Source organism: Meles meles, chromosome 10 (genome assembly GCF_922984935.1).
Source record: "Meles meles chromosome 10, mMelMel3.1 paternal haplotype, whole genome shotgun sequence".
In the NCBI taxonomy this organism is placed as follows: Eukaryota; Metazoa; Chordata; class Mammalia; order Carnivora; family Mustelidae; genus Meles; species Meles meles.
The window spans coordinates 108893096-108918691 of NC_060075.1; the positions used below are offsets into that span (position 1 = coordinate 108893096).

General features: G+C 41.3%; 1 protein-coding gene across 3 annotated transcripts in view; it reads left to right on the forward strand.

The window, feature by feature from the left end:
• The window catches only part of VPS41 (VPS41 subunit of HOPS complex), a 185080-nt gene that overhangs the window by 116709 nt on the left and 42775 nt on the right, over positions 1-25596 (forward strand). For all 3 annotated transcript variants that reach the window (XM_046020128.1, XM_046020127.1, XM_046020126.1), the window contains exons 11-17: positions 5357-5454; positions 8897-9026; positions 10437-10552; positions 12236-12292; positions 15372-15433; positions 16800-16881; positions 21232-21324. In XM_046020128.1, coding sequence (XP_045876084.1) covers positions 5357-5454; positions 8897-9026; positions 10437-10552; positions 12236-12292; positions 15372-15433; positions 16800-16881; positions 21232-21324 — 638 coding nt within the window. The remainder of the gene's footprint in view (positions 1-5356; positions 5455-8896; positions 9027-10436; positions 10553-12235; positions 12293-15371; positions 15434-16799; positions 16882-21231; positions 21325-25596) is intronic.

A 25596-nucleotide genomic window follows, 5' to 3' on the forward strand; every position in this document is an offset into this window, starting at 1 on the left:
GTTGGTGTGTCTCATGGATAGCTTAACATTTTGTGCTTAGAGGATTCTCAGAAGATGGTGGTAGGGGTAGCATAATTTTTCAACCTGCCTGAGTCATCCCCTAAAAATGGAACAACTAGATCCTATAACCAAGGACTCATCGACAACATGTTGTACAACACAATTGAGCGTCAGAGTAGTCCTGAGAACCCCAGACACAGGTGAGTGGGAGAAGGCACCGACAGCCACAAGATGGGCGATGGTTGTCTGTGTGAGAGAAGGTAGAGGGGAGCAAGGGGGCATCTGGTGAATTTGAGATCAGAATAACTCCCAGTCAGCAGGTGGGTATTTCCTGGAGAAGACCACCGCTAAGTGGGCGCAGGTTAGGTAAGGAGCTCATGGCCCACTGGCCTCTTTGAACCTTTAGCAGTTGAGCACCTAGTCCTGTGTGCTGAGATTGGAGGAGGATAAAAACTGAAATCAGGATATGGACTGTAGAGACAGAAGAGAAGAGACAGAAGTAAGGCAGGGGCAATGCCAGGAAGACTCAGAAAACAAGAGGCCAGGTTTTGAACACTAAATGAAAACAGCGGAGGAGGGAACTCTGTAAATTGAAGAGCTTCCCAGTCCCTGTCTCTTTCTAAGAGATCGGGGGACCATGACATCACCCACGGATGAGGACTGGAAAGGTACCAAGGTCAAATTTCATACTGAGGGTTAAGGAAAAGTAAATAAGAAGCAGAAAGACATCGTTGGCAATGAAAGCAAGAAACCAGAAAGACACCCACAGCAAGCTGTAAGACATTTCTTTTAAAGTAATAGCAAGACATGAAAAAACAAAGTTCAGAATTTTTAAAAATCTCAAATGAGGTGACAGACCTCAAATATTTATAAATAATAGGACAATTTTAAAAATCACAGAGCAGTGCTCGCTTCGGTAGCACATATACTAAAAAAAAAAAAAAAAAATCACAGAGCAATAAGAAAAAAAGGTTTGCAGTGACATGGTAAATACGGAAGACTGGCAAAGAGATTCAGCCTACAAATAAGAGTCCCTGAAGAAAAGACAAAACAAAGCAAAGGAAAGGAGCAGATACGAGAAAACAATAATTCAAGAAAAGTTTCCTGAAACTACAAAGAAAACAAAGCTATAAATTTAAAGTATACCCTTGTGTATCCATGTGAGTGACCCATGATGAGCACCATCAAGATATATTTGAGTACAATTACTGGACTTCTAAGACAAACAGTCTGTTGGGCATCTTGATCTGTGCTGCTTGCTACAGAAGCCACTGGCCACATGGAGTCCTTGAAAAGCAGCAGGTGTGGGTTGAGCTGCGCACATACAGGATTCTAAAGACCTAGTATGAAAATAAATAAATGGCCCCATTAATTTTTTATGTTGTCACGTGTTGAAAACATTTTAGATATGTTGTGCTAAATAAAATATATTTTTAAAATTCTACCTCTTTTGGGGCGCCTGGGTGGCTCAGTGGGTTAAAGCCTCTGCCTTCAGCTCAGGTCATGATCTCAGGGTCCTGGGACCAAGCCCCGCATCTGGCTCTCTGCTCAGCAGGGAGCCTGCTTCTCCCTCTCCCTCTGCCTGTCTCTCTGCCTACTTGTGATCTCTCTCTCTGTGTCAAAAAAATTTACCTCTTTTTACTCTTTAATATGGCTACTAGGTCATTTAAAATTGCATGTGCAAGTTGTCTCTTTGGCTTGCATTAATAGACTGTTGGACAGTGTAGATTTAGGACTCTAACCTCATGTATCAGGGTCCTCATTCTTCATCCAGAGGACCTCCCTGAATAGAAATCTCCTGTGAATAGTCCCTTTGAAATTTTCTGTCAGTATGCTTGGAATCTTTACTTTTGTCTTTTTCCTTGAATTCTTTCTTCTTGGGTTTCATGGAATGGCTACTCTCCAGAAAAAGCCAGAGCACAGCAGCGCTTGCATCTGTGGAGGCAGAAAAAGAAAGCTGTGCCTCAGTCCTGACCAGTACCCCCTTGCCATGTCCATCCTACTCAGAGTGAGCACAGCGCCCCTGCAGGGCTGGGGAGCCATCACCGCACTCTGTAGATCGCATCGGGAGGTACAGCTGCTGGCTGGGGCTTTCTCTGGAAAGGGCATTCTTCTCTCCTTTTTCTTCCCTCTTCAGCTTTTACCTTCTGGTTTGTTTTAGTGCTCTCCAACCCGAGTTTTTCTTTATTGTCTTTGTGATTTATCTTTTCCAGATAACCAGTTTAAAGATGAGCTTCTGTGGTAATAGACCCATAAACTATCTGTATTTAAACAGTTCTCCTTTAGGGAAAAACAAGTAATCTTCATTAAAATGATTAAAATCACTGGCATGTGTAAAAGAAGAGAATTTCTGGGAAAATAATTAACCAGAACATCCACCGGTCCTTTAAAAATTTGAAATGGAAAACCCCATAATTACTTGAAGTTATTCTACAAAATCAGCCCATAAACATTTACATCATTTATGAACGTTCTTCAGGAGAATAAACATTGCCATTCCACATTTCCTTCTCTTGACACTAATCTTAACACTATTTTTACATGCAACATCTTGTCTTCATAGTAACATTTTTCCAGTTAGTTTGTAATTTAGCCACTTTGCATTGTCTGCCTAAATTATTGCTAATTCTCAGTGAAGTCTGGTAAGATCTAATACTTAACAAAAGCATTTATTACAGTGTCTGGACTTGAGAAGTGAAACAGCTATGTGGTTCTGCACATTTTTCCTTGTTTTCTTTAAGAACACATTAGATTTTCTATCATTCTTAATTAGAGAACAGGAACTTTTCTGTCTTATAAATGGAAGCTTTTGAGGACTGGAAAGTTAAGTATATGGATCAGGGAAGATTTGGATAGAATTATTTTTCTAGCTTCTCTGTTCTGTTCCTTACAGTGCATTCCTTGAAACCAAGGCTTGATGTATATTTGGTTACCTGTAGGAGAGACACTGATACTCTCCGTCACTGTGAGCCTAGGCATATTTGGCATCCTGAATGGGGAGAATACCTTGTTCATCCACCAAGGGCTACATGAAAGCTTCCTTGTAATTCCCAAGAATCTGTGGCATCTCTGGCTGGTTGATTGATTGACTGAACTGTTTGTGTAGCATTTCAATGATGAAATGTTATTTAGTAAAAGAAAACTCAAGTCTGTTTCTACCAAATCGGGTTTAACCACCTCAAAAGTGATGGCAATCAGAACCTCTGGTTAATGTGCCCCGATGCTTTCTAGAATGTGAAATTGCCACCTCTTTGATCACCGGGTCCTGCATGGCCCCATACTGTTCAGTAGCATCTGTACATTTCAGCCCTCCCCTGTCCCTTCCTTACCCTCTACTCCTGTGTACAGCTCCCCCTGTGGGAGCTTGTCTAGAACCTTCCGTGCCTGGCTACCCTGGATGTGCTCGTCTGTCCATGTGGTCACGGTGGAGGTGGTTCTCTGCATGTGCACTTCATGTGAACATGCATCCTGTTACCATTTTACCAGAAGTAGTTTTAAGTGCCTGAAGAAAAATACTCAGTTTGAGCTCACAAGACTGAGGAAAAGTGTTAGTGGCAGTGCTGGGACCAGAGCACCTGTCTTTGGAGCTCCACTTTTTGGTTCTTACTGGTTACTTACTTTTTGGTTAGTTAGTAACTAGTTAGTAATTTTTTTTTGGTCAACCTCAATTTCAGTTTGGTGTGAAAATTAAATTGTGAAAACAGTTGTGTAAGAAGTTAACATTAAAGATAGGAGACAACATTAAGGGATCTGCAAGGAAAGTGGAGAAGAGGCAGAAGAAAAATTCAGTAGCCCCTCATCTGTGTTGGGGATTTTATTTCTACTCTGAGTACATTATTTTATAGATGGGAAAAATTATACCTACAAAAGTTAAATGTTTTTTCCAAGTTCGATTTAGTGGAAGTTATAACCCAGATTTCCTGACTCTACATTAAATATTGTTTCTTTTTCACAGAGGGTGAACCAGACTCCTCACTGAGCTGGTGGCCTGATGTGTGGCTTGATCCTAGGTCCCTGGGATCATGGTCTGAGCCGAAGGCAGAGGCTTAACTGACTGAGCCACCCAGGTGCTGCTACATTAAATACTATTTCTGATAAACTATACTGACTTCCCCTAGTTTGGAGAAAAGAGCAGTTTCATCGTAGAACTTAACTGAATCTGGGGCGCATGAGTGGCTCAGTTGGCTAAGCATCCAACTCTTGGTTTCGGCTCATGTTGTGAACTTAGGGTTGTGAGATCAAGGCCCCACACTGGGCTCCACGCTCAGCATGGAGTCTGCTTGAGATTCTTTCCCCTCCTCCTCTGCTTTTCCTGCTGTGCCTGCACTTTCTCATAAATAAATAAGTAAATAAAATCTAAAACACACACACACACACACACACACACAACTTGACTGAAGCCAAAGCTAATACCACAAACTGTGGAGAAGGTCTGAGTTGGAAAAGTCTTAGAAAATGTGGTGGGTCCAAATGAGCGTCTGCTTCAAAATGAATCTGTCAGTACAATGCATACTCCTAGAAGGGTCTCTGTCCCACCACTACGGTATCAGCTAGCTTTGCTGCATAGCAACCCACCCCCAAACTCAGTTGCGTAAAGTAAAAGTCATTTATTATAAATGTTTTACAGTAGCTAATTATTAGAATCACAGTGTTAGCAAATTTAATACTTCCACTTCCTGTTGGGTCGGGAACTCCAGTGTAATTAAATCCATATACTTCTTAAGTGATGCACTGGTTTTACATTTTAAATGCCTTTAAAAAGAAAGAAATTTATTTTCTCTGACCCTTATTCCAATTAGGAAATAGTGGTCTTTCATCACAATATAATCTGTATTAACACACCCTTTTTTTTTTTTTTTTTACTTCTGAGTCTCCAAATAAAATGTTTATTATTAAAAAAGAAAAAAGGAACAATAGTTTCATAATTACAAGTAGCATTCCTTGTGACCTTTGGATCATTATAATGCCCTAATTGTGAAAAACCTAAATTCGGGTATTTTTTTTAAAGTATTACTGTCGTTAATACTAGTTTACATCGGGTTTCCTGGGTTTACAAGTGTCTTCATGGGGATTAACATGTCATTTTTAAACTAGGTGGTCACAGTGTCTGTCACGTGTGACCGTTTATGCTGTTATTGTCAGGTTTCCTTTTGATGATGCTAGAAAATTTTAAGTTTGAGTTTCTGGATATCCTTTTCTGGCCTTTCATTATTGTCAAAAAAGTATTTATCCCCACCCGCTTTATGTTAGATTTCTCCGCTCAATCCACCCAGCATTCATAGTCAATGTGTCCTTTCCTTGGTGGGCTGCTTTTTGTTCCTGTTAACACTGAATCTTTTATCCCTTTTGTTTGCAGTGTCTCAGTTTGAAACTGAATTCTACATCAGTGGACTCGCACCTCTCTGTGATCAGCTTGTTGTTCTGTCCTATGTGAAGGAGGTGTCGGAAAAAACGGTAATTTTTTTTATACCCCAAATGCAGAGGGAAGTGTGGGTTCATTTTTTAGCCTTGTAGCCAGATCAGGTTGCCCATGAAAGGGCCGTGTCTTAGTCTGAGCAGAACTTCCTGACCTATAAAAGAAGGTCGGTGGAGATTATGTATTTACCTTTCAGAAGCTTCACTCATTGCCTGCCTTTGTTCCCTTTGCCGAGCCAAGGGAAGTCATTTTTTTTTTCTCTTTTTTTCCATCTCTTGGTATTTTCGTCGAAAAGAATGAAGGATTTCTTTTGCTGAAGGGCAAAGAGACTAAGCTGACACTGTGCATTAGCAGAAATGACAGCAATGAAGTTGATCTGCCGCAACAAGAGGGGCCCCTGTGGTCAGAGGGAATTATGGAAAGGGCACTTCATTTCCTGTGGTCCAGACATATTTGCTTACTTCCCAGTGGCCCGCTGAGTCTCAGTAGCTTGATTTTTGCTTTGAAATGGTTGTGGCGACGTCTTAGTCATCAATGCAAATGAGAGTATGAAATGCATGGCCAATAGAAAGCAGCAGAGAACCCAGATTTCATTATACGTGACTTTGGAGGAAAGCCTGTATTTGTGATCCAGTGGAGGGCATGCCCAGTAGAGACACTCGGTCTTCCTTTGAAGCCTAGGTGAGCCCCATTCCCAGCTTGTCTTCACTGTTAGAGTTCAGGGGTTCTGCCAGGAAGGGGGACGCTAGGGATGGCTTCAAGACATAAACAAGGAGAGCTTATTGTAAAGGATTTTCTCTTAGGTGCTGTATATTAAAGAAATTACAAATTGATTCTCTAGCCCTTTACAGTAAGAAGGGCTCTCCTTGTCTGTATCCTCTCCTTTTTCCCCCCTTTTCAATTGGCTAGGAATAAAATGGGGGGACCCTGGGAGCCCCAGTTTTGAAGTGGTACCTGCTCTTGAGCATTTCTGTGAGTGAGCACTTGTAGTCTGAAGTCATCGCTATAGTAACCTGAGGCTCTGGGCGCCCATGTTGCTAGGCAATGGGATGCTGGAGACTTAAGTGAATACTCAGAGCGACTAAAATCAATAGGGCTGGCTTCTAGCCCTGTTGCAGGACATCACTTTATTATTTTATTTATTTTTTTGAAGATAAAGAAAAGCAGTGGCTCCCAAGGGACTAAATATAGTGCTTTCTGATGAGGGAGGTGGGGCAGATTGAGAATGTGATTGAAAGACATAGGGAAGCAGCAATAAAATGAAAAAGGGAAAGCCTCATAAACAACCGAGCAAAAAAAGAAAGGGAGCAGGGAAACCTTTGTTGATAAAAGAGAGTATTACAAAGGAGTAAAGACCAAAGAAAGGCCAACCTCATAGAGCAAATTAGAAAATGAAATTGGAAAGAAAAGAAAAAGGCATTTTTATTAGAGGGAGAAGTGTGAGAGTCTCGGAGAGGACTCACTAGTGTGTGTGCCAGCGCGTGTAGCTATTTCACATGACTCCAGAGTACACCTTCGATCCTTAAACACGGAGTAAACTGATAAAATTTGGACAAAAGGAGTAAAGCAAGCGCGGGGCTGAGCCACGCCCCTTTTTTCTTTTTTCATATGGGAAAGGATAATGGAACTGCAGCATTAAACAAAACTTGCCTTTATATCCTGCATATCCTCCCCCAGAATGTTCTCCCTTATACCTGTCACATCATGAGTGTGTCCTCACAGTTGCCGTCATGGTGACACTGTCACCGATTTTTATGAACCTTATTCTGCCTCTCTCTGTGCAGCTCTGTATTCCCCATCATTGTCATTTATTGTGGTTGTGAACTATTTTATCGGGATTTAGTAAGCTCTCCCCCCATCATGCTTTTCTTTCATCCACTAATAAAGCGTATGTGTATCCAGAGTCATGCTAAGCATTGATCAGAGACGCAACAAGACCAAATTCTCACTCCTGGGAAGTTAATAAGCGGGGCTGCTTGACCATTGAGCAAAGGTTATAAAGTAAACAAGATGAATCACATCACCAGTGGTTACCTTATGCCTCTCAGGGAGCTGTTTATGTGACCAAGCAAGGCGCTTTTCTTTTATTATTATTTGCTTCAAATATTTTTTCTATTCTTGCTCTTCTAATTTTGAGACTTTTTTTTGTCATTGTTAGAGCAGTTTTTTAAACATTCAAGTCTTTCCATTATTTCTCATTGTTTCAAAATTGAGATAATTCTCATTTTTCCACAGATGTGAAAAATTATGCTGCGTATTCACTATTTTTTTTCCCCTCTACTAGCTGATCTTTTATAGTTGCTGTTTTATTTTTGGAGGGTTTTAAAATGTATGAGCCGCAAAGCTAATGCAGTTGCTTCTCAGTTAACCTAACAAAATGGACCGGAATACTCTGTGAGGCTTACGGTGTTCCTCAGGGAACTTGGGGAGTTGGGGAGGCCCCGACCTATCTCACGCTGTCCCCTTCATCTGGGTTTTCTGCGGTGGTGTCACATGGCTACAGGTCTTACTGCTTTGGAAAATGCTCAACTGTGTGTTTTTTGCCTGCGTGCTGAATGCTTAGAAAGCTCAAACTTTCAAAGTAAAACAAACTTGACTTCAAGATTCACTGTAAGTCTCACTTTTTCAACAAGTTGCTGTCTCACCATTTACTCATGTGACTTTGACCTTAGTAGGGTTTTTGATCCCCATGTCCTTCTGTGATATTCGGAGCAGTCAGTCATTTAAGACCCCATCACCTTCTAGGGTAATGCATGCTAAGCATGGGGGGAAGCAGGCTCCCTGCCAAGCAGAGAGCCAGATGTGGGGCTCGATCCCAGGACCTGGAGACCATGACCTCAGCCAAGGCAGATGCTTAACCCACTGAACCATCCAGGTGCCCCCCACTTCTTTCTTGACCTACAACTGCACTGTTCAAAAGTGTGGTCACTAACCTTATGTGGCTATCTAAATTTTAATTAATGAAAATGAAATAAAATGAAAAACTCGATTTTTTGGTCGCGGCTAGCCACCAGTGACTCCTGCCTTTGGCACACACCCCTTCCCTGGGCCTGTGTCCTTGGTGACCATTGCCTTCTCAGCATGTTCTGTCTTCGACATAGCTCTCAGTCTCCATGGCTTTTCAGCATCACCAGTAAGCTTACCAGTAGTGGCAGTGGTTTGGCAGTTGGTAATATTATCTTTACCCTTTCTCGCATTGGTGAGGAAGAGACATAAGCCAGTTGTGGAGTTGTGTGGTGGCTGTGACCTTGGAGATGAGTGATGGACGGCTGCAGGGGCACAGTAGCTTCTGTCTGTTGACGTCACACAGAAGGTCAGGAGATAACGTGGTGTGACGAGGCTAATGGTGCAGGTGGATAGAGGGGCTCACATCTGCTGAAATTATGAAGCCCATGCATTTAATCATGACTGACCGGAATGAATCTGTACCGTTTCTAGAAACATATTGAAAACACACCCTTCCCTCTCTCTTCCCCCCAGGAAAGAGAATACTGTGCCAGGCCGAGACTGGATATCATCCAGCCACTCTCTGAAGCCTGTGAAGAGATCTCTTCTGACGCTCTGACCGTGAGAGGCTTTCAGGAGAACGAGTGCAGAGATTATCATTTAGGTGAGAGACCAAGGCTCTGGCTCATGCTCTTTCTTATACTTGTGGGTTTTTTCCCATTCATGTGATTAGCACAACCAGTAATTTAAATTGAGGTGCTACAAGGGTCGTAGAGACACCTGGGCAGACCTCTCGTGTTGAAGATGAGGGCACAAGGCCCAGGCATATTGCAGAACGTGTCTGAGCTTGCACAGTAGGTGGGAGGGGTAGGCTTAGGGCCAGGACTGAGGTGAGTAGGCTCCATGGTCTTTGTTCTTATGTCTGTTGTCGTAATTAGTGTAACACTTAAATTGACGTCAGGCAGCATGGTTCTGTGGTTGCCATATGACTCCCAACCTCATATATCTGGAAAGTGTCCTGTGGGTTGGCTGAGAAATCATCTTTCTGTTCGTGACCAAATGCGCAGAGCCTGGAAGAGGGCCTGACAACTACTAGATGTTCGCTGAGTATTTGCAGAGTGGATGAATTATGCACTGGTCACTGCTCAGAAATAAAGGATGAACCATTGTTCTTTGGTCATACTGGAGCCTCTGTGCTCAAGTGACCTCCTATCTTTTAAAAATACATTGATGAAAGTAGAACAGCCTAAGATTTTTTTTTAAGAAATTCTTTCCTGCTTCAAAAACAATTGACATGTTTTCAGAATATTTTCAGTTCTCATTTTGGCCAAAGGAAACAAAGAAATACTCTATACAGTTGGAGCTTTCTTATATGTGGCCCCTAATCAGTTGAGAAGTGTGAGAGTCTATTCCGGACTTGGCAAAAAGCATATGTGACTCAAACCAGAAGTGTCTGAGCTAGGTATTGTGCTCAGAGAAAACTCTGCTGCACCCTTAGAAACCATCAGAACAGGTTGTATAATTGAATTCTGCAGGAAACCCTCACGATTGGCATTCTGCACAACATGCCGAAATGATAGATTAGGTACCCAGGGCTTGGGGCGTCTGTCATTTATGCTGTAGATGGCCTTGACCTTGATGAGGAGGAGACATTTATCGCCAACTGTGGGGTGTAATTGTTCTGTTAAAATAGAACAGTGCTGTAAATGGCCATAAATTAAGTTTATATACAGAAGATGAATTCTGATACACCATAGACATGGAGAATTTTGATCACTATTTTCAGTCAAGGTCACAATGTTAATGTGTTAAGCACAGAATTATAAACTACCTTACTTTTTTGAAGTTTTTTGGTATTCCTTCCTTCCCTCCCTTCTTTTTTCTTTCAAATAATTGCACATGTAAATGTTTTTTAAAGTACTTGCACCTTCAAACAGAGCCAAACACACTTGCTCCAAAGGTAGGCAAGTTTTCTATTCCCTCTGGAGTTGGGTTACCCAACCGAGTCTCTGAAACTACAGCCATGGTTTCTACTGCTGAATCATCCACACTGTTTTTCTTCCCTCACCTCTAGAGTACTCTGAAGGGGAATCGCTCTTTTACATCGTGAGTCCAAGAGATGTTGTAGTGGCCAAGGAACGAGACCAAGATGACCACATCGACTGGCTCCTTGAAAAGAAGAAATATGAGGTAGTTTTGATTTTCCTTCTTTAAAGTATTGACACATCTGTAACAGGGAGGGGACAAAAGGTTTCTGTAATAAAGCTTTCGTGTAAGTGAATTAGAATGCCCCAAGCTAAAAATATGTAAGAGACGAATAACTTTCCAATGCTCTTTTCAGAAATGAGGGAGGGAAGGATTACAAGGAGGTTAACTGGCTTTACTGTTCAGTGGAGGAGGAGGAGGTGGTGGAGCAGGGTGGGTTCGATCCAGCCTATGCAAGTGTTGGTTTTGTGGCTTTTCGAGGAAAATAAAATGGAGCTAGTATTTCAGAATTGTCTCCTATATTTTAGTGGTACTGTTTATTTGTGCTTATTTCAGATGTAAAGTCAAGCTATTGATTTACTGTTCACTGAGGATGGTTTGAGCACTTTGCAGACAGAATGATGTGGTCCACTTCATTGAGTCTTGAATCAGACTGATTTGAATGGAAAACTGTCCCATGATGAGTTTCTCTTTTTCAAAAACAGAAACCTTTCTAACTTTAAAAGCTGAAAAGGCAAATATTATGTTGGTTTGGTTAGAGAAATTCTCTGGATGGGCTTCTATGCTAATGAACTAAAAAACAAAAACTAATCCACTGTATGTTGCTTTTAAGTTTGTGACCACCTGAAAGGATTTGGGGGAAAAATGTTTTTCATGTATAAACTAGAGTCCAGGTATTGACACAAAAAGTTTATATTTCAGTTATTACTACATTGCTTCAGATCCAGTAGTTCCCTAAATAACTTTACGTGTTTTTTAAAGATTTTATTTCCTGGGTAGCTCAGTCAGTTAAACGTCTGCCTTCAGCTCAGGTCATGATCCCAGGGTCCTGGGATCGAGTCCTCCATTGGACTTCCTGCTCAGCGGGAGGTCTGCTTCTCCCTCTGTTCCTGCACCCTGCTTGTCCTCTCTCTCTCTCTCTCTCTCTCAAATAAATAAAATCTTTAAAAAATTTATATATATATATATATATATATATATATATATATACATATGTAGGAAGAGAGAAAGAGAGGGACAAGCCAACTCTGCACTGACCCCAATGCCAGGCTTGACCCGGAGATCACGATCTGAGCTAAAACCAAGAGTCAGATGCTTAACTGGACTGAGCCACCCAGGCACCCTAATAATTTTATGTTTTAATGTTTGTGTTATAGTAATAATAATGAACTTTCCAAAATAAAAGTAAAATCAAGGACTTTCAGAATCTTAATTGCAGATATACCTAAATGTAGCCATATGGTTTATTTTTTGCATTTCATAAAGGAAAAGTGCCACTTTGTCAATGTATGTCATGCAGATTTAGAATGACACATGAATTTTTTTTGTTGTTTGAATCTGGGAGATTTTGTCGTATTTTGATTTGTGTCTGAAATGTGATTCCAATATCCTAATGTGGAAATGCATTCAAATAGAAATAAGAGAAGTCTTCATTTTGGTTGACTGCTTTTGTTTGAGTATGAATGCAGTGGGTTCATTCAACCATAACATTAAACATGCCCGTGCTTGAAGCAAAAGCCGCAGGAAAATGGGGCTTTATTTATGTAGTCCAGAGCTTTAAAACATAATAAATATAGTGTTTATAACCTCAATATCTTTCTTTCCCACTCTCTCTCATTTTCCCTCCCTTCTTTTCTGACTCCTTTTATCATACTTCTATAAATATAGGAAGCTTTGATGGCAGCTGAAATCAGCCAGAAGAACATTAAAAGACATAAGATTCTAGTAAGTATGTAATTTTATTATTTGACGTATAACTTTACCTCTCAATAAGTTATAATGAGACTGAAAGTAATTTGAAAAGAACAGATTTTTCTTATGTTTTTGAGACTTTATTTCAGACTAATTCTCCAACCTGCAAGGTCAAAATATTTCATTTTATTGAATCTGTTTCTGCTTGTAAACAAGAGATTTGAACACCAGCTAGGAGGCAGTTTTAGGTAATTTGGAACCTGAATTTGTGAAATGCACTTTAAATACAAAGCTTTCCAGTTATGTGTGGGGAAGTTTCTTTAAATCATAGGTAAAAACCACATTATCACAAAATTTATCAAGAGTAGTTTCATAAAACCAAATTGCTTCAGTGTCTCCATAATAAGAGTCATTTGTGTTATAGAGACTAATCTAGGACCTCAGGTATGTTTTCATTACATTTTGGACTCTGGAAAAATTTAGTGACCAAGAGCACATTTCTTTTCTAACTGTGACAGTGGATGGGCATATAGAAGACCGGAGAGAGTGTGAAGGGTCCTTAGAGATCAGCAAGTCCAAGACCCTTATTTCTAGATGAAAACTGTATCTATGGCTATGTGGGGTTGTGACACAAATTCCTCACCTTAAACTTTCGTAAAACTCCACATAAAATGTCTAGAGAGTAAACAAGCAAAATAACTCAGGAACCCAAAAGAAGAGAGAGAGAACCAGATCATATCCCTGCCTCCCCCCCCCCCCCCCCGTTCAAAAGTGTGGAGATTAAACAAAGATTATCTAGAAATGGAGCGGAAGCTTTTCTGCCCAATAGAATAGTATATGGGACAGTGCAGAGAAGTGAAAGCACTTGGCCTGCTTGGTTATATGGGGGCAGTGGCAGAGTGTATATATGGGTAGCAAGAGCCAGATTCTGAAGGGCTATATGTAAGTGGGAGCTTGGCTCCATCTTGAGATCCCCTACAAGACAGTTTATGCTTTCAGTGCCTCATCAGATCTGCTTGTTAGAAAGATTCTCCGATGGAGAAAGGGCTAGAGGGAGGCCAGCTGAAATGAGAATCAACAGAACAGCTTCCTTCTTGGTAGAGAAGTGGTAGGATGAGACCCACAGAGTCAGTAGGAATGGGGAGGTGAAGACAGGCGGAGGATACATTCAGCTGGACTCTGCGGGATACGGTGACTGGCTCCTCATGCACAGGAGAGTGAGAAATCTAGGCTGATGCCCACCCAGTCTTTGGGTTTGGGCTTCTGGTGGTTGGTGTTGCCATTCCCTAAGAGAGGGAGACTATGTGAAGGGGAGCAGGCTGGGGAGAGGGAGTGTGGGAGGATTAATACTGGTTTTGACACATTGGATTTGGGCCATCTCTGGGACATCCTAGCGGAGCTCAGGGAAGAGATCTGGACCCAGAGATTTGTCAGCAAACAGGTGTCAGTGGAAGGCATGAGTTTGAACCGGTCCACACGGGCTGAGTAGCCTCAGAAAATAGAACTTGAGTGGAACCATTGGGAATGCCGATGATGTGCCCAAAATAGTTTGGAATGCCAGAGGAAGGTTTTTGTGGGAGCTGGGAGAGGAGAGCATTTCAGGGAAAGCAGAGCGAAGTACTGAAGTGGTTGAGGTGAGCAGGTCAAAGGCAAGAAAAGCTCAGCCAGTCAGTGCACTGGGTGTGGCGATATGAAAGTGACAAGTGAATTTTCTGTGTATTACTCATTCTCAGTGTGCTGTAAGGAGTGAGAAGTGAGGAGGAGATGATGAAGTAGAGTGGCATGTTGGCTGTGAAGTGGAAAGGAGTGCAGACTGGCTGGGGCCGGGCCATCACAAGAGGGTCACTGGTGATGGCAAATATTTTGTGTGAGAGAGACAATGAACATGTCTATGCTAAAGAGAAGAGAGAAAATAGGATTGAGGTTCAAGGAGGACAGAGAAAGAGGATGAGTGACACAGTAAGCTCCACAGTAGGGTAAGGGCCTGGCATGAGGAGAAATGGGCTCTGCAGAGGACACATTCTCTTCTCTGACCCTGGACAGAAAGACTCCATAGTACTGTGATACGTGGTCTGTTTGCAGAAAAATAAACTTGGGCACCTTTTTTTTTTTTTAACTCTTTAGTTTCTACAGATTTGAAATAGGATTTCCTATGTAGTCATTATTGGAGTAAAATTTAATAAAGTAGGAACTATTAGTATTTTCCCACAGCCTTGACATGGCCCCGTCCTATACATTATTTATGCGTGGCCTTTTTTTTCTCTCCCAGCACAGCATAATTTCATACTGTACAGGCAGAGAGAGAAATGGGCCGCTGCCATTTCTGCCATCTGGGAAGAAATTCCACAGCACCCTTTTTTGTACATAAACTAGAACTTAAAATCCAAGTTTTGTTATATAATAAATTTAAGCTTCTTATGAAAATACTTTTAGTCAGAAATAATACTTCACAAGAGTCCTGGGGGGAGATCAAGCAAGAGCGCTCACATCTTTGGTGACTCAGGCCACCTAAATCGTTCCAGAACGGAGGTGGTGTAAGAAAACGAATTTTACTCAGAAGCCAGCCCGAGCTGCAATCCCATTTTCCTCATCTGTAAACTCATGGTATGAATCGCATGTTTTTGGACATCATTTTCACATTAATGTTGACGTTAAGATTCAGTATTTCCCTTTAATAGGATTGTTCTGTTGTCATGCGTTTCTTACGGCATTTCTTCGGACGCGATATAGAGGCCAGTAGCTCACGTCTTACAGATGGAAGCACGAAAAACCACTTTATATCCAGTGACAGCGTGAAGTTGTTGAATCATGTTTCTAATACTACAGATTTCTTCTGTAGAAAATCTCTTAATCGGGGGCAAGTTAGGAGCCTTTACCGTAGGAACGTTATTTTTGTGTGAATTCTAAAATTTGTGAAAAGAAAACTACAAGTGCATTTAAATCTGCTTAGGAAGGAAATGAGCATAATGACATACAGCGCACTAGGATGTATAAAACGGGTTCTAGCCCATAATGCCAGGAAGACCCTGATGTCATGGGCTGCTCAGGAACTGAGCTCAACTTTGTGGTTGTTCTGGTAAATTATGAAATTCCTTCATTTAATTTTCCCTAGGATATCGGCTTGGCGTACATAAACCACCTGGTGGAGAAAGGAGAGTATGACATAGCAGCACGGTAATACTGATATTTTCATAGTTATTTGTTACTGTAAATAGAATTGAGAAATAAATTTTAATACTAAAATAGGCCATTCTCTGAGGTCAACCTTTTTTTTTTTTCCCGGATCGTTCTTGCAGGAGTAATTTTTGAGTATCGGTGGCTATAACTACAGAATGGGTTTGTGAGTTAACCACCTACTGTCTCATTTTCACCAAACTAGAGAATTTAATAGAAAGATGTCAAAGGTCACAAAGAGTCGGAATGGTTACCCTTTCTGTAAGCTAACAAGTTAGCACGTGGGTCCCGGCAGAAGATGACACTCCCGGGTCAGTGACAGGCCTAACTCCGCGGTGGTAGTAGCTGGCATGTTGGCATTTGTGCCAGACCCTACACTCCAGTCCCCACAGCACGACTCACAGGGCCAGCCAGGTGACATTGCACAGACCATCGCTCGTGTTACAGGAGAGGGACCCTGAGCTTAGGATCTCTGACTCTTTTATAATGGACAGTGATCGTGCCTGCCTTCAGAGGAACCTGACATATTTATTATACCGGACACTAAACAGTCCTGCCCTTTGCTGTGGAGGGAAACATCCCGTGTCTCTCATTCCATGGCTGTTCTACAAGCATCCTTGAGAAGGCAGTCAGTGCCACTGCTTGAAACTCAAGGACAGTTGGCTCCCAGCAAGAGGGTGGCAGTTCAGTGGAAGTGACCAGATTTCAGGCTTCAGGTTTGCAGGGGTCTGTGGTAGACAAGAGCGAAAATGTTACGTAGTGACCGTGTGGGTGGTGTGAGTGGCTCCCCTGGAGCTTCATGGTGCTCGCCCCAGGACAGCCTGGGAACGTAGCCATCAGGCCGACCTCTTGTTTCCTGGGATTTAGGGAGACCTGTGTCTTCGATGTGTAAATTAAGTTTTTATTCATATATAAGTATTTCTCCAGATTATATACTGTGATAGGATTCTAAGTTTCTGAAGTCTGATTTTGTAGTCCATTATTTAAAGTTCTTTAAGAAGTGGTTTAAATCGGTACTTTGGGATATGATGATATTTCTTCAAGGTGAGAAAGGTCCCAAAATCAGCAGGGCTCAACCCGGTAAGTTGGAAACTCAGAACAGGATAATCATTGGGAAAGCCCCTAACCATCATCTTCAGTAAGGGATTCATGTTTATTTATAAGTATTTTATAATAAGTTTTTATGATTTCTGTCCACATTGTATATGCAATCAAGTGGTTATCTAGTAATACCTTTATGTGCTTTGGCACCTGAAATAGAAATTTGTCAAAACTCTGGGACGAGAGATTTATCTAAACCAATAGAGGAAATGTCTATTTACTCTTTTTTTTTTTTTCTTTCTCCCTGGGATGTTTTTACTACCAGCAAATGCCAGAAAATTCTTGGGAAAAATGCAGCACTCTGGGAATATGAAGTTTATAAATTTAAAGAAATTGGACAGCTTAAGGTAAGCACAGCCTTATTTTTAACTCTGAATTTTTGTATGTAGTATATTGAGATTGAGATGGAAATAAAATTAAGACACTAGTAATCAGTTCTTTCCTGGGAAGCAAGTGTTAGCTAGGAAGAAAAACCAAAATATAGATCTGTTTTATAGTTTATGTGTGTAAAATGTATACATATGTGTTATATCCTCTTATATCCCACCAATTCTGTGTTTAGATAAAGTTTTTACAGATTTTTTTAAAAGAATTATTTAATGAGGGAGAGAAAGAGCAGGGGAATGGGCAGAGGGAAAGAATCTCAAGCAGACTCAGGCATAGAGCCCGACATAGGGCTTGATTCCACAACCCCAAGATCATGACCTGAGCTGAAACCAAGAGTCAGATGCTTAACTGACTGTGCCACCCAGGTGCCCCTGAAGTTTTTGTTCTTTTTAGTCAATATGGAAAACAGGTATCATCCTGCAGATTATAAAATGAGGCTTTTTTTTAAAGGCGCTGAAGAGTTAATGCATTTTTCAAATAATATTTTATTTGCTGAAAGGCAAATGGAAAAGTTTGACCATGTAGCAATAACAAATAATTTGATACTTCATGTTTTTACCTTTTTTTTCTTTTTTAAGTTTTCTATTAATTTATAGTTGGTTAACATACTGTGTAATAGTAGTTCAGGTATCAAATTTAGTAATCTATCACTTGCATACAACACCCAGTGCTCATCACTGGTGCCCTCCTTAATACCTATCACCTATTTAATCCATCCCCTACCGATCTCCCCTCCAGTAACCCTCAGTTTGTTTTGTATAGTTAAGAGTCTGTTTTCTGGTTTGCCTTTTTCTTTCCCCCCTCATGTTCATCTGTTTTGTTCCTTAAATTGAGTGAAATCATAGGCATTTGTCTTTCTCTGACTTAATTTGCTTAGCATAATACTTTCTAGCTCTGTCCACATCATTGCAAGTGGCACAATTTCATTCTTTTTTATGGATGGAAAATACTCCCTTGTATATATGTATGTACCTATTTTCTTGATCCATTCATTAGGGCCCTTTCCATAATTTGGCTATTGTTGATAGTGCTGCTATAAACATCACAGTGCACGTATCCTTCTGAATCAGTATTTTTGTATTCTTTGGGTAATACCTAGTCGCATACCTAGTCGTGCAATTGCTGGATCATAGGGTAGTTCTGTTTTTTTTTTTTTTTTTTTTTTTTTAAGATTTTATTTATTTATTTGACAGAGATCACAAGTAGATAGAGAGGCAGGCAGAGAGAGAGAGGGAAGCAGGCTCCCTGCTGAGCAGAGAGCCCGATGCGGGACTCGATCCCAGGACCCCGAGATCATGACCTGAGCCGAAGGCAGCGGCTTAACTCACTGAGCCACCCAGGCGCCCGGTAGTTCTGTTTTTAACTTCTTGAGGACCCTCCATACTGTTTTCCACAGTGGCTGTACCAGTATGCATTTCCCACCAGCAGTGTAAGAAGGTTCCTCTTTCTCCACATTCTCACAAACACCTGTTGTTTCCTGTGTTGTTAATTTTATCCATTCTTACTGGTGTGAGGTGGTATCTCATTGTGGTTTTGATTTATGTTTCCCTGACGATGAGTGATGTTGAGCATTTTTTCACGTCTGTTGGCCATTTGTATGTCTTCTCTAGAAAAATGTCTATTCGTGTCTTCTGCCCATTTTTTAACTGGATTATTTGTGTTTTGAGTGTTCAGTTTTATAAATTCTTTTTTTTTATATAAATTCTTTATATATTTTAGGTACTGCCCTTTCCAAGACATGTCATTTGCAAATATCTTCTCCCATTCCAAAGGTTGCCTCTTCGTTTCGTTGATTGTTTCCTTGGAAGGAAGCAATTTACCTTTCAACTTAATGCATGACCTTCAAAGTAAACGATAAAGGCGCCTGGGTGGCTCAGTGGATTAAGCCGCTGCCTTCGGCTCAGGTCATGATCTCAGGGTCCTGGGATGGAGCCCCGCATCAGGCACTCTGCTCCGCAGGGAGCCTGCTTCCTCCTCTCTCTCTGCCTGCCTCTCTGCCTACTTGTGACCTCTCTCTCTGTCAAATAAATAAAATAAAATCTTTAAAAAAAAAAATTAAATTTTTTTTTAAATTTTATTATGTTACGTTAGTCACTGTATGGTACATCATTAGTTTTTGATACTGTTCCATGATTCCATTATTGCATATAACAGCCAGTGCTCCATGCAATATTTATGAGCCTTTGCAGTATTCTCTTGAAATTATGAATGTTTTCTAAAATTCCCAGTTACAGGGCACCTAAATGGCTCAATTGGTTAAACATCTGCCTTCGGCTTAGGTCATGATCTCAAGGTCCTGGGATCAAGCCCCACATCAGGCTCCCTGGGGAATCTGCTTCTCAATCTCCCTCCTCCCCACTTGTGCACACTGTCTCTCACTCGCTTTCTCAAATAATAAGTAAATAACATCTTTTTTTAAAAAAAAAATTTCCCAGTTAGGTTGTCTGCGCTATGAATAGTGCACTTGCCCCAGGGAATCTTCTCATCTTGTTTGTTTGGCTGCTCCTGGAGGATCTTACCCAGTCCTGTGACCGTGGTTAGCCTGATGGCTTTATGACCCAGACCTTTTTATTAAATTCAGTATCTGTGCTGGAAGTGTGTGATGGCTCTTTTCCTTGTAGGAACTACTGATGGTGATCACTCAAACCATTGTCAGTCCATTTCTTTCCCAATTCCAGTCTGTATCTGTGACCTCATGGCGTACCTATTCCTCCATGCTTAAGAGCTCACAGCCACTGCCTACATGAGAACATGTGACTCACGTCCCCATGATGTTTCATCTCTGGTTCTCATCAGTCCTTCCTTGTCCATACCACGCCTCTCCTCCCCTGGGGGGCCATGGCCTCAACTCTTGTCTGTGCTGTTGCAGGGGTCTTCAGACAGATCTGTGAACAACCCTACCCCAGAGTTAGCGGCTTAAAAAATAAAGCTGCTATTCTCACTTCCCTTCTTCTCAAAGTACAAAATCCAAATAGTTTTCATTGCCCCGCCTCACTTTTCTCCCCTCCTGGGGATCACTCTCCCACATCTCGGAGCCACTCTGATCTCCCTGAATACACAGTGCACATGCGTGGCTCCGTGCCCTTCCTCATGCTATTCCTTCTGCCAGGGTGCCCTGCTCTGTCTTTCTTTGGCCTGATAGACTCCTGGCATTTGCCATTCTGCATCAGGATACAAACTGGGCCCCTGCTCATTGCAGCACCTTGTTAACACCTTGCTTATATAACACTTAGCAGCCAGGGTTCCGGTTGGCTGTTTAGATGTCTGCATACTGTGCCCCTGAGGCTCTGAGCCCCCTAGTTCTGCATCCCCAGAACAAAGTGTAGCAATTGGTATATACGCCCTGTCAAGTCATTCAACAGTGTTTGTGAATTCAACACTTAACATGCACTGAAACAGCTGATGAATGCAAGGTGTGTATTTTCCCTTCATTTCCAACTATGATTATGAGTTGTTAAAGAATAAGATACTCCATTTTAAGGGAAAAAAATATGAATAGATGACCTGTAGCTCCTTGACTCCTTAAGGTAGCTTTTATCTCTGTGACATTCCCCCTCCTCTTTAGATTTTCTTCAATTCCTCTGGAAGAACAGAGAGAGAAAGTTTAACTTAACTGAGGCAGTTGTTTTATTCATCGTTCATAGATATATACACCTCATATATACTTTTGAAAATACAGTGTAATGTGTCATAAGAAGGTAGAGTTGATTTGAATTTTTCTTTTCATAATAATTTTCCAAAACACTCTGGTGCCTTACATTTTAAAAGTAGAAATACGCAGATGGTCTCCTACTTACAGTTCAGCTTATGATTTTTCAACTTTAGAGGGGTGCAAAGGCGTTACACATTCAGTAGAAACCACACATTGAAAACTTGGATCTTTCCCGGGGGAATGACACCTGGGATGATCCCCTGTCGGGATGCCGGGCTGGGTTGCGAGCCACACACTCACACCGTTTTCTACCCCCATGGCCATTCTCTTTTTCATTTTCAGTACAATGTTCAGTAACTAAATGAGATACTCAACACTTGATTCTAAAATAGGCCAGGTGTTAGACGCCTTTGCCCAACTGTTGGCTCACATACGTGGTGTGAGCGTATGTAAGGTAGGCTGAGCTAAGCTGTGCAATTCAGTAGGGGGCTGTTTCAGTGCATTTCTGACTTAAAATATTTTCAATTTCTGATGGGTCTGTTAGAATGTAACCCTATAGTAGGTTGACGAAGTTCTGTACTTTCATATTTTCTGCATAATTGGAGTCTGGTTTTGTTTTGCCCCTTCTGAAATGACCTTTTTCCTTCTTCTTCCGTAGGCTATTAGTCCATACTTGCCAAGAGGAGATCCGGTTCTGAAACCACTCATCTATGAAATGATCTTACATGAATTTTTGGAAAGTGATTACGAGGTATGGCCTTCTGACGTAGTCATATTTACTTACTCTCGATGGGAAAATGGTAAGAAGTCGAGAAAACTAATACAGTGGATCAGGCGGTTGAGAGGGAGCGGATGTGCAGGTTGTGGCAGATGGATGAAACTGAGGGGACACTCTCATGACAGCCCATGTCTCTGTGGACAGTGAAAACCTCTCATCCGTGCACATTTTGGAGAATTCTTAACGTTTATAGTTTCCTAAGCCACTTCGTTTGGCTCCGTGAGAAAGCTAAAGAAGGAGGACAGGTGCTGTGTGGCGAGTTCGTACACAGAAGAGCAGCTGCTGTTGCTGCTTAAAGCCTGAGACTCAGATCTCCGTTTGCCTGAGGAGGATGGGGGAGAAACCGGGGCGGCAGGAATGGGGAGGACGGGATCTGTTTGCTTACCAATGAGGGAGAAAGGCAGTAGTTAACATCGTTCGTTACTGTGTGTTCCCCACTCTCACGTGCATGGTGCGATTTTGTACTCCCGACAACACTATTAAGTGGTAATACCCGATTTTACAGATAAGGCAACTAAAGATAAAAGAAATTAAATAATTTATCCACAGGCGTACATTTAAAAAATAGGCCTACCTGGATTTGAATTTAAATTTGGTGTTTGTATGCACTCAAAATGGATTATGATTTTTAAAGTTGGTTGATTTAAGATGAATTGATTCAGAAAATACCTGTGTGGTTTCTACTATACTGTAGGCACGTGGTAGGCACTAGGCGTGCAGGCGGGAACAGAATGGCGCGTGTTCTGTGGTAGCTTATGGCCCGAGTCACATGCAAGCGTGTAAACCGCTGCTTCTCAACAGAGGCTGAGTATGCCCTCCGGGGACATTGGGTAGTGTCTGGAGACATTTTTGGGTTGTCATGACTAGGTAATTGGTGCTACCCACCCCAATTTAATGGATGGAGGTGAATTTTAGATCGAAAGGTCTACAAGGGTCCTTTATGATAATGATCCATACCTGGATACCTCGGATGTTTGGTCAGTCATTGTCAGCCTGGATATACATGATTCAGGCAGCCTGAAGCACGTGTGGTCTGTACAGTTCCTTTACTTTTATAAGCCTGTGTTCTTATCATAGGAAGGGATCAAGTGCTTCAGGATGAATTAAACTTGAACAAATTACTTCCTTAATAATTGTGCATACTAATGGAAATAGCATTCTCTCATTTTCTTTTATTACTGTGTATTGTAATCCAATCTGCTCTAACAGCAGGGATCTCTTTCTTTCTAGAGTAGATGTACATCTTCTAGAAGAGCTATGGTAATAGTTTCTGTTGTTTGTGTTGGGTACCAGCTGATGGAGGCTAGGGGCATGCTTCCTATTCATTTCCTATTCAGTTCAGTTCAACATAGCTTTATTTAGAACCTACCATGGCCTAGAACTGGGGTGAGTACTCATTTGGACCCAAGAGAAAGTTAAAAAAACAGTCTTTTCTTCAGTAGATTTATAGGCTGAGAGGAGAGATGATATTGATAAGCTTTTTTTTTTTTTAAGATTTTATTTATTTATTTGACAGAGAGAGATCACAAGTAGATAGAGAGGCAGGCAGAGAGAGAGAGAGGGAAGCAGGCTCCCTGCTGAGCAGAGAGCCTGATGCGGGACTCGATCCCAGGACCCCGAGATCATGACCTGAGCCGAAGACAGCGGCTTAACCCACTGAGCCACCCAGGTGCCCGATATTGATAAGCTTTAAGCAACTAGAACACAAGTGACAAGGGCAAAGTGATTGTTCTGTAAAAGATCTGATGAGAGGCCATTATTGGCCATAGTTATTGGAAGAGGTTTCTTCTGTGAATAAAGACTTGTAATGGACTTCTCCTATTTCTTTCCATTATGTTCTGAGTACATAGAGTAGCTTTCATAAATATTCCGTCTTTGTACATCTTCCCAAAAGAAGGAGAATTATGAGTGTTCTGTGAAAATGATGGAGAAAAGTATGAATTTTATTGCAAAATACTGAAGCTTGGTATACTTGTCCTCTTTTTAAAGTAGTGCAATTTAACCATGAGAAAGCAATTCTATTATTTTTATGATTCTATTATAATTCTTTCACATGATTCAACTCTTTTTCTAGAAATTATTTTAGATTCTATATCATTAAAGTTATCCTATTGATTCATGTCTGGAAGACTGTTGACGGAGACAGAAAGGACTATGCATGACTTAAGCTCAGCGCTTATAAATGTTTTTTCCTTCATGTTTCAGTGTGTCTGCCTGGTCAGTACTGTTAAGAAAGGTAGAAGTAATTTGTTGCTATAAGCTCTTACAAACTGTTTAGCTTCCATCCTTCTTAGTTTCATGTTTAATTTTGAATTAAGTTGTCACATAATTGACTGGGGAGCAGTGTTCTGTAGCAATACTTTTGATCACATATCATGTGTCCTACTAAACAGCACGAGAAAAACAGCTATACGTCTGTAGAACATTGCTTTCTCAGTTTTCTTTTCTTCCTAAAAAGGTATGAAGTGACGGTATTTACTTGGAGGTAATGATGCTTCCTGCCTTGTTGGTGTGGGGCTTCTACTGAAATGCATACAACTTTGTCTTTTTATTTACAACCTAGCAGAATTATTTTATAAGTACTGTGCGCCAACTGATCATGGCCCCAAAGCTCCACAGAGAGTTAAACTTTGTTTCGTATTATTAATGGCAGATACATAAGCATATTAAAAGTGGGCCAATTGCCATGGCATTTCATTCAGTGAATACCTTTAACCTTGTACTCAACTATGATGGGCGCTGAGGTGTTATCTGACTTCACTTGCGCGATCATAATAGCTCCCTGATAAACCGCATCCTCTGAAGAATAATCAAGGCCACGGGGCTGATTGTATCAGTATTCCTTAGCACATTAATTCAAGGGCATATGCAGCCAGTTTAGCGGAGAAAAACCTGATGTGAAATGTGGTGTCTATGTCAGTTGAAGTTGGAGGCATCATGTTTTTGTCACACGGTATGACCAGTTGTTTTGTCCTTTTTTTTTTTTTTTTAAGATTTTTTTCATTTATTTGACAGAGACACAGCGAGAAAGGGAACACAAGCAGAGGGAGTGGGGAGAGGGAGAGAAGTAGGCTTCCCACCAAGCAGGGAACCCAATGCAGGGCTCGATCCCAGGACCCTGGGATCATGACCTGAGCCAAAGGCAGAGGCTTAATGACCGAGCCACCCAGGTACCCCATTTTGTCTTATTTTGTATTAGGAGCCGGTGGTACTGCCAGGCTGTTGCATGAATTACGGAAAACAGAAATCGGAGCCAAGCCTCCTTCTTCCCATACAGTATGATTCCTGGTCTCAGGGCCACTGAGAGCTGCCAGGGTTTGGATGAGAATCTTTTCAGACATTTTTATCTTATACATTACTGTGTCTTAAAATAGAAACCCAATCCAAAGTGTCGTTTTGGCTCAAAGAACATTCTAATGTTCTGATTCAGCAGTTTTATGAAATACATCATCTTTACCTGGTGATGCCCCTTCCCACATTTCTCGCATGAAACTGCAATTGTGCACTTATGTGCAAAGGTTGCAGAGTGAATGGAAAGTGTGTTGCCTGTTGTTCTGGTCTCTTGCCGTCCTTCCCAGGGCTACTTGGGTAGGACTTTAATAGAGACTGTATCCTGATTCTTTGTGATTTTCTTTTTACCAAACCTTCGTACTTTACAGAAGCACATTCCACCATACCAGTTTCATTTCTAAGTGTCACTTAACTAATTCATAGTAGTTTATTAAAGCATTAGTTGAGATGCTTAATATGAATAATACAATTTTTTTCGATAACATGAAGATTTTTACTTCTTTTCGCTGTCTTGATTACCTCTAAGGTTTTCCCTCTACCAGCTGCCACGGATCAGTAAGTAAACTGCTCTACCATACTCTGAGTTACAAAACACAGGACCCTGTGTTTGTAATGTCAGGAATCAGGACCCTGGGCAAAAATCAACGGTAGGAAAGAAACAAGATCCAGTTGAAGGATCTAGATTTTTCTATCAGAATCACAAAATTTGAGATCCAGCTAGGGGATAGGACTTGAGCCAAAGCCTCAAATCCTCCAAACAAAACTAGGTTCAGAGGCAAGAATGGAAAGAGGACCAAAAAGAAGAAAGAGGACCAAGATGGTAACTTGTTGAAGGTGGGGGTTCCGGTCACTCCATTGACTGTGGAAGCTATTGTGTAGAGTTGTGCACATGGGAGGACAGACCCAAAGGGCACAGAAGTTCGGGGGGAGCGGGGGGAAGCGACCAACTTGGAC